The following is a 10,098-nucleotide window of genomic DNA, read 5'->3' on the forward strand; positions in this document are numbered from 1 at the left end:
ACACACAAAAACAAATAATTGATTCCTTCAGCTTCTAAACACAAGCATGAAGGTTCAAGTATGCCAGGGCACACCCAGGCTCCTTCTTAACTGTCAGACAAGGCAAATGCCATGGATCAGGGTTCTCTGACACATACGGGGCTCTGGGGCCGCCAGAGCAAACGCTTATGTTGGTACAAGTTGCACTTGCCCTGGAGTGACACAGTCACTGGTAAAAACATCGTTGAGATCCACAAGGTCCCATTTTTCATTTCTAACCGGTGTTCAGTAATCATGTGGTATCCTACAAATGACCCCATTTTGCAGCAATGACCCCTAAATTGCAGCAATTTAATGGCTGATTTAACAGAACGAAATGTATATAATCAGCCCTTGTGCTATCAAATAAATAGCCAGACACAGAGCAGGCATCGGAGGGTTATTTTCTGCTTCTCAATTTCATCATTTTGTCATCTAAACATTCCTACGACCTCTCCTATATACTATGCAGAGTAGGAGTAAGACATTTTCCAAACTTTTGCAAATAAACAATCTTTACTTAAAAACAAAACAAAACAAAAAAAACAAAACAAAACAAAAACCAACCCAGAGAATGTTACCTTCCCAAACTCCTTTTACTTGAGTCCAAGCAGAACAAGAACATTTTGAAAGTAAGTTACGTAACTAATGGTCTTAGCAAATTACGGAGAAACTGTCAAACGGGAACCTAGCTTGCTATGTAATCCTCCACCAAAAACACAGTAAAATATTTTTTTAAAGTTACAAAAACCTACCTACACAATGAAATAGACACAAAGAAAATTTACTGTGAATAAAAAGGACTTAGGGAATTCTACAATGGAGTAATTAATGGAAAACCATCCACTTAATTAATCTTGTAATCTGTGACATATCAATGTTAAAATAAATGTTGTTGTTGTTGTTATGTGCCGTCGAGTCGCTTATGACTCATAGTGACCCTATATACAACAGCTGTGAAGTCTGTCCTTAGCCAGTCTCACTGACTCTGACACTCCAACACCCACTGCCCCAGATACTGTATCAATCCATCTCATCCAGGGGCTCCTTCTTCAGCACTGTCCCTCCACCCTTCCAAGCATTACGTCCTTCTCCAAGGACTGGTCCCTCCTGGCCACGTGCTCAAAATATGTGAAATGGAGCTCCAAAATTCTATCTTCTAACAGCAAATTTGGTTTCGCCCCTTCCAGGACAGAGCTATTTGTTCTCTTGTCTGTCCATGGTATGTATATTCAGGACTCTTTTCCAGCACCACAACTCAAAGGCATTGATTGTTCTTTTATCATCCACACAACACCACCATCACCACCACCAAAAACCCCAATAAAAACATTCCTACCACCTCTCCTAGATATTATGTAGAGCTCACCAGGTGGAGAGGTAGCAAAAGGTAACAAAATTCGGCCTTTGCTGTGTTGCCTCCACACAGGGTCTGCCACACACTGGGGCCCAGTCACAGCAGAGTTTGAAAGGACAGCATCGGGTTGGGCTGACTTTCCTTCCGTTGGGAGCTAACAACAACATATACTTTCTGCAAAGTTCCCTGACAGCATAGTGGTTAAAAACACTCAGATGTTAACTAAAAAGTTGTCAGTTCAAATTCACCAACAGGTCTGAAAGAGAAAGATGTGACAGTCTGTTGGAGAATGTTGGGGAGGAAAGGAGGGCATCTGGCCAGGACAGATTGCCTAGCTGCAGATAAGTACAAGTCTCCCAACGGCCTTTAATACGGTGTAGAGAAAGCTCCATTGTGTTTGGCTGTACCAGCTTGAGAAAAATCGCCACCTGGGAAGATGGCTGCTGCCTCTGTTGAGCTGGGAGTGCTCTGCATGAGGCTGAGGTTCTCCTATCTAATCTGCATGTCTCATGTCTGTAAACCAGCCCTATTCTATCTTCCTGTTTATATGCTCGTACATAAGTGTGCTGCAGCCCCTGGTGAAATTGAGCTGGATTGGCTCTCTGATCCTCTCCTGGAGTGGTGTATCTCCATTGTGCTTACTCCCATCAGAGCATCGCTGTTTGTTGCTGGCAAATAAACAGTAACAACAGCCCATTTTTGTAAAGATGTACAATCTTGGAAACTCTGGGTGAATCCAACTCTGTCCTGTATGGTTGTTAGAAGTAAGACTTGTCTATATAATGGTGGCATTTCTGTCATATTTATTTTTTTTCTCTCCAAGACACTTAATTTTTATGTACTTTAAAGAAAACTTGAAAAGGAGAAATAGTATTTTTTATTAACTTCAATGGGCCTTAAGTCTTCATTTCAAAATGAATGTTTCTTGTGGCTTGAGTCATCTAGAATTCACTCTGGAACTCCAGGTCAATGATGTCATGCCAGAACTGATGCATAGCAGACCCTCTAGCTGATTTTCAGAGGCAGTAAATCACATAAGAGTAGAGCCCCCATCTGTCTGCTGAATCTCGCTGGTGGATTCTTTCAAAAGAAAGGCACTTCCTCTGGGTGAGCACGGAGGGCATGGCCAGAAGTTTCCAGTCAAGGGTTCAGAACACACAAGCAGACAGAAGACCAGTCGTCCTCAGGCTGAACCGACTCCTGGTGATTCTACACATGGCAGATCAGCACTGTCCTCTCTAGGGTTTTTAGTGCCTGTGATCCTTCCTCGCCATCGGTGCCACTAAATCAGTTCCCACTTACAATGACCCTGGACAAGAGAAGGAAAGCCTGCCTCATCCTGCCCACATGACCACTCCCCTGTGCTCAAGGCTGACGTTACAGCTACTACGTCAATCCATCACACTAAAGGATGTCTTTATTTTTATTTTTTAATTTATTATTAATTTCAATAAAAATTTACAGGGACTTCAGATTTACATTCATTCATTGTTGCACTTTTCTCCCCTCCTAAACAAGCCCCCAGAACACTACCCTCTTGGAAAAGTAAAAGAAAAATTCTTTCAGTGTTTTACAATCCCCCCCCCCACACACACACAGGTCCACTCCACTATTCAGCCTTCATTCTGGACTCCCGTCATGAAAAAAATTCCCAATAAAATATCCTTCTTAAATAGTTTTCTCCTTCATCTGTTTCAATGCAGTATACATTATTGAACCCATCTTTCTCAGTCTTACCCCAACCCCAGTGTCAGTCCCATTCTACAACAGTGCAGTATTTGTTCTTTTGTGACTGGGATATTTCACTCAGCATAATGTCCTCTCAGGTCACCCATTTTAAATAATATTGCATAAGTTCCTTGTTTTTCAGTGCAGTGTGGTATTCCTTTGTGTGAATATACCACAGCTTCTCTATCCATTTGTTTGTTGGTGGGCACTTAGGTTGTTTCCAGCTCCTTGCTATTGTGAACAAAGCCACGATAAACATGGGTGTGCATATATCTGCTTGGATGTCAGTTATGGTCTCTTTGGGGTATATTCCCAGTAGTGGAATTGCTGGGTCAAATGGTACCTCTATTTGCAACTTTTTGAGAAAGCACCATACCGCCTACCACAGTGGTTGCACCATTTTACACTCCCACCAACAGTGAATAAGGGTTCCAGTTTCTCCAAAACCTCGCCAGCATTTGTTGCTTGCTGTTCTGTTAAATTTTGCTATTCTGACTGGGGTGAGATGATATCTCATAGTTGTTTTGATTTGTATCTCTGTTAGACCTAGCGATTTTGAACATTTAGCCATCTGAATGTCTTCTTTGGTGAAGTGTCTGTTCACATCCTGTTCCTCTGCTGACCCTCCATGTTTCCAAGAGGGGCTGGTCACTTCTGTCAACTTGTCCAGAGGCTGTGAGAAGATATTCTGATTCAAGACTCCAGGAGAGGGTGGGTTGTCACTGCGTCAATGTGATTCGAGGATAGCCCAAGTGTTCTGAGTACAAACGCTCTGTGAGATTTTTCAAAGCTGTGTGATTTTCAGAGAGCTGACTGCCAGGCCTTCTTCTGAGATGCCTCTGAATGGGCGTATACTACTGACTCTTCAGGAGGTAGCTGTATGCCCAAATATCTGCACCACCAGAGGATTTTCTCTAATGAGGAAAGCCATTAGATTCCATCGAGTTCACTATGACTCAAGGCGAGTCTACGTCCACAGAGGAGACCTTGACCTTCTCAGTGTCATCCTCATAATCCACCCCTCCCAAGTCCACTGCAGTCACTGCATCAGTCCATCTCAATGAGGCTCTTCCTTTGTTTTTCTCTCCCTCTGTTTACAAGATCAACCTCCTTATTCGAGTAAAATGCCAAGGATCCCAGCATATTTATTCCAGAGTCAGAGAAAGTAAAGATAACTCTTGTGCCTTTAACATCTACTATTACTACAAGTTTTTTTAATGGCCTCAAGTCAAGTTTTATCAATCTACCAGAGTTTAATCAGGTCAATCAGTGTAAAGCCAGGAAAGCACTTGTGGTCTAGTGGCAAAAAGCTGCTCTGCAATCACAGAGGCATGCTGTTCGAATCCTCCAGCTGCTCCATGGGAGAAAGATGGGCAATGTTCTGTGCAATTAACTGCCTCTGGAAACCCACCAGAGGGTCAGCTATGGGTCGTTTCTGACTCAATGTTACACAATAACAACAACAACAACAACCACCAGTATTAATGAACATGTGTGATATTAAATGACACAAGACTAAAAAAATTACCAGATACAGACTAAAATGTATACAGAACTAGAGTAAAAGGTTTTTATATTTAAATTTCACCTTTGCTTTGTAGCTCAAAGATGTGTTACAAACTAAAATTGTTTACATTACTGGGAAAAAATGGAATGCCATTTTTGGACACTATATGAACGAAACTGACATCCCAAAATCCAGTATTTTGAAACTTATAATTAGAGTTTTAGCTTTTTTGTCATGTTTACTTAAATATTATGTGTATAGAAAGCATGGATCTTCTAAAGCAAATTTGAATATTGGAAATCCAGGGCTTACATAATTATCTTTTATGGAAGATATTTAAATCTAATTCCCCCCCATGCAAGTTAATGACCTTTCTTGAGCATTGTATGATTAAAGTCAAGAATGATCATTAAGCTGTCATTTTCCCCTTGACCTGTCTATTCTCATCGCGAGCACCCAGCTTTACCACATTTCTCTAATGCTCTAGTTATATCCCCTCCTATTTGTTCTCTGGAATGGAGGAACGCTTTTGTCTAAGACATCCCACTGCCTGACTGATAATCTATGAGGACACAACTCGTGATCCAGAACCACATGGAGTCGGAAGGGGATCATCTAACCGTGAATGATTTATATTATCTGAAAGGTTCACTAAGCCTCATGCCCCTTGTTACTCCCATTTTCATGAAACAGAGCGAAAGGTCAGAGACTGAAAAGGACTCTACTTACATAAGCGTTAAATGTCTGTAGTTAGAGAGTTCCTTGGGAACCAGGGTGAACTGGTTCCCATCCAGATACCTAAAAAAGAAAGCAGGAAAGTTACTGTTTCATAAAGTAGCAGTGGAGCCTCGTTAAATAGTGGACCAGCTTTTCTTACTTGGTGAAGGCAATTTTTCCTGACAATGTCACACCCTAGCTTGAATTGGTTATTGAAGAGACTCAATTTACTGCTCTTGAGTCGGAACAGACTCGTAGCTGACCTTGCATTGGGTTCTGAGACTATAAATCTTGTTTACCTTTCTCCTGTGGAGCTGATGGGAGCTTAACCCTGCCAGAGAGGCAACACTTTTGGGTGAGGATCACAGTTACCTATGGACTACAATCACAGAGAAGTACAGTGAAAATATTGATGTTTGATCTTCCCACGTTCTTTATTTTGTGGACTACTCGGGTTAAATGACAAAATCAAGGAGAGAATGGAAACGGGGGGAAAGGTCTCTGGTTTGTGAAACAAGGCAGAGCAAGTATTGAGCTATACCTGTCTGTGAGTGAGAAGATCCCAGTTAATTCAGTCACTGTCTTTTTTAGTGTGACTTCAGTCTGTTTGTGATCCTGAGGACACAATACCATGAAAGGCTTTGACTGCTAACAGAACTTTGCCGTTAATGGAAAGAACAATGATTACTGCAGAATAGCTATCAGTAAATGGAGTAACTCAAGATGATTTCTAAGGAGACACGGGGGCACTGGACAGAAATAGACTTAAGTGAAATACTTTTTGCACTGGGAAAATCTGTAGTTAGGGACCTCTCCAAATTTTTGAGGAATAATGATATCAGTTTGAGGACTAAGGTGTGTTAGATTTGGGTCACGGTCTTTCCAATTACTTGTTATGTGTCTAAGAGTAGGACAATAAATAAGGATGATAAAAATAAAATGATGCCTTTGAGCTGTGGTGTTGGAGAAGAGCACTGAACATCCCATTGATGGCCAAGACAACAAACTGATCTGTTTTGAAGAGGATGCAGCCAGAGTGCTCTTTGGAGGCAAGAATTATGAGGCTTCACCTCACATATTTTGAGCATGTTGCTAGGAGGTGCTATTCCTTGGACAGGGACATGATACTGGGAAGGGTGGAGGGTTGGCAAACAAGAGGAAGACCCTGTGCAAGGTGGGTTGACACAGTGACTGCTGCAATGGTCTCTTGTGCGTTAGGAAGTGTGAGGATGGAACAGGATGGAACAGGGTTCAGATCTTTTGTTCATAGGGTCACTGTGAGTCATACTCGTATTTGACGGCATCTAACATCACCACCACCACCAACCACCATTCATCTGCTTGACAAAAATTTATTCTAGGTGATTTCTTGGACTATCTCTTAATTGTCCCATGTGTAAATAATGCTGCTTTTGTCAGGTGCCATCATTTCCACAATGACTTACAGGGATCTTAGGAACAACAGATCTGAACCTTGTTCTATCGTACTCCATCTCCATGACCTCTGATAGCTTAAGCCCACTGTTACGTATACAGCACACTTCAATAAACATGATCAATTCACCATAGGCAGATACATTTGTACTTTCAGAGGTCTCTTTGTGTGTCTCTCTAATTACCCCTGAGTCAGAATCGACTCATAGCTGACCCTCAAATTCCTTTTCAGAGGATGTTAACCGCACAGAAGGAGACTGTTGGTTCATCGGGTAAACAATCCAAAAATGGACATGTTGTTGTTGTTGTTATGTGCCGTCGAATCGTTTCCGACTCATAGCGACCATGCATTAAAAAAAACTCAGCTACAATTTCCAATCTCCATATCAACACCAGTAGTCGAGAAGTTGCATAAGATAACAACCTCTGACAAACAATCTATTTCAAAATGAAAACTGTTATATGAAAGTTGTCAAAATATTGGATTCAGAATCAGGCACACTTCATACACCTACTCAAATTTTTTCAACTTTTTTCTTCCCCTTTCAGTTTTTTATTACTACCACTAGAGGGAAGCACAATCACATACACGTTAGCTTCACACAAACACTGGAGAATTTTGACTCAGTGATTCTATAGGACAGAGGACAACCAACTGTCCCACTCGGTTTCTAGTACCCTAATCTGCATGGAAGCAGAATGTCCAATTTTTCTCTCTTGGAGAAGCTGGTGACCTTGTTTGGTGAGCAATCTATTCATCCAACCAGAGTACTACCAGGGTTTCATACACCTAGCACTCTCTCTCTCTATCCCAGCAAACCTTGTAGCATAAAACCAAAAGGACACAGAGAGTGAAATATCAGTGTTTACATTTAAAACAGCCTAGGAAGAAATTACATGGAAATGATTAAGAAGTAATGGATGCCATCTGTTCAAACTTGCCCCTCAGTAGATACTTTTTTTTTTGTCAAAGGCTTTGTAACACTAAAGTAATACAATAGAATACACACATACATTTTGTCTACTATGTGCAAGTATGTTACTGAAGAAAGAATCCAGCTGAGTTGGTTTGGTTCTAAGAAAAAGCTCTGTGTGGGAGGTAAAACTCCCATTCACAAAAGATGAGTTAATATTTTCCTCATTTCTAGAACATGTTTTCTACGGGGAGAGGGGGGTGGTTAAAAAGAATCTGCATTGAAATAGATTGAAGATCAGATTCTCTGATGGAAGAAGCAGATAGGCAGCAAAGCCAGGGTGTGAATAAAGCAGTCTCTCAGATGTATTTTAATATGGGGATGCTTTTTTTTTTTTTAATTAGTCGCTGAAGCTGAGTGAAAGCGCTAAGGCATGGGGCCAGTTGAAATGGTAGCAGGAATTCAGAATCAATGAAACTCACTGTGAGTTATGCGTCCAGAGGCTGGTGTGCTCCTGGGCCCAGTGCTTTGCATACGGGATGTTCTGCAGGCATCCGGCATCCCAAAGAGGCTGAAGGTGCCCAAGTGATTGAGATGCAGCTTGTGGCACGTATTTTGTACATAAAGACATTAGTTTTGTACTTAAACCAACATGTGAGGTTAGTTTATAGGGTTAAGGGGGAAAGCCAAACCCCAAAACTATGTCTTATCCTCATTATTTGCATAAAATATGAACCCTGTGTACATGTAATGAACTACAGTGGTGAGGTACAGAGCATGTTGTGCTGCTAACTGAGAGGTCAGTGGTTTGAATCCACCTGCTGCTTTTTGGGAGAAAGACCAGCAGCCTCCTCCTGTCACTATTCAGAGCCTTGGACACATAATAGGAGGTCACTGTGAGGTGGAGGTGACTCGCCCACAGAGAGTTTGAGTTTGTATATAGAACTCAATTCTCTGCCATCGAGTTGGAACCAACTCATACCTGACCTTCCAATGGGTTTTCTCATGCTGTAAATTGCACAGTAGGAGACTTCCCATCTTTGTCCCATGGAGCAGCTGGTAGGTTCGAACTGATGGAGATGCACAGACTTTGGATTAGCAGAGCAATTCACTGCAGACTGTGCCTCCACATCTCCCAGGAATAAAAATAGAAAAGAAATCCAAGACATCAGTTCTCCTTCAGACAGCCTAGTCCTCGTCGAGCATACACAGGCTTATGAAACAAATGAAATGAGTGTGGCTTGGGGGCAGTACACGTTAGTCTTTAAAGTGACATCCTTGATCTTTAAAACTTTAAAGAAGTCCTGAAGGCCATGACTATTAAGGAAGTGATTGCCACATCCTGAAGGTTCAAATAATCACCTCTTTTGTTAACAGCCACTTAACCACTACGTCAAGGAAAGAAATCTCTCTCTAGATCTCTCTCTCTCCCCCATCTATCTATTCACTTATTTGTCCACATATTTATGTATATATCTCTATCTCTATATATATCTATGTTGTGCATACATACATGCACAGGTACAATTATAGAGATGAAGATTAAGGTGCACCTGGTGCAGGCTGTGTTCTCTACAATTACGTCTTGTGCCTCAGAAAGCTGGACAATGAATAGGATGACAGAAGGAGAACTGATGCCTTTGAGCTGTGGTGCTGGAGAAGAGTATTGAATATTCCATGGACTGCCAAGAAAACAAACAGGTTCATCATAGAGAGGGTGAAACCAGGCTACTCCTTGGAGGCAGGGATTCTGAAGCTTCATCTGACATACTTTGGACATGTTGCAAGGAGCAACCAGAACTTGGAGAGGGACGTCATGCTTGGGAGGCTGGAGAGACAGCACAGAAGAGGACAACTCTCAATGAGATGGACTGATATAATGACGAGGATAATGGGGGTGGGTGCTTCAGAGACAATGAGATTGACATAGAGCAGGACAGAGCAGGGTTTAGTGCTGCTGTACATAGGGTCACTATGAGTCACAAGTGACTTGATGGCACATAACAACAACAAAAATATATATACACAGACACACATACATACATATGTATGTATATGTATGTATACACACATACACCTGTGCATGTGTCTGTATTTGGGGAGCTCTGGTGCCCTATTGGTAAGAAGCTTTACTGAAAATATGCAACTTGAATTCACTAGCTGTTCTGCAGAAGAAAGCTGGGATCTCTTCCCCCTTGCAACTTACTGCCTCTCAAAACCTATTAAAGAGTCAACTATGAGTCAGTCCTGACACGATGATACACAGTAACAAAGTACACATACGTAAGATGACAAGGACTGTACATCAGAGCCACCCAGTGTGAGAGAGATTTGATTACACCATAGACTGCAAAGAGCACAGTGAATAAATTGGCCTTAGAAAAAATGTCGCCAGGGTGATATATATATATATATATATATAT

General features: G+C 41.6%; 1 protein-coding gene across 1 annotated transcript in view; it reads right to left on the reverse strand.

The window, feature by feature from the left end:
• SLIT2 (slit homolog 2 (Drosophila)) overlaps positions 1 to 10,098 on the reverse strand; it is a 632,406-nt gene that overhangs the window by 130,539 nt on the left and 491,769 nt on the right. The window contains exon 22 of the mRNA XM_006884512.1: positions 5,340 to 5,408. Coding sequence (XP_006884574.1) covers positions 5,340 to 5,408 — 69 coding nt within the window. The remainder of the gene's footprint in view (positions 1 to 5,339; positions 5,409 to 10,098) is intronic.

The sequence above is a fragment of the Elephantulus edwardii genome, unplaced genomic scaffold, assembly GCF_000299155.1.
Source record: "Elephantulus edwardii isolate Elephantulus edwardi_28Jun2011 unplaced genomic scaffold, EleEdw1.0 scaffold00035, whole genome shotgun sequence".
Classification (NCBI taxonomy): Eukaryota; Metazoa; Chordata; class Mammalia; order Macroscelidea; family Macroscelididae; genus Elephantulus; species Elephantulus edwardii.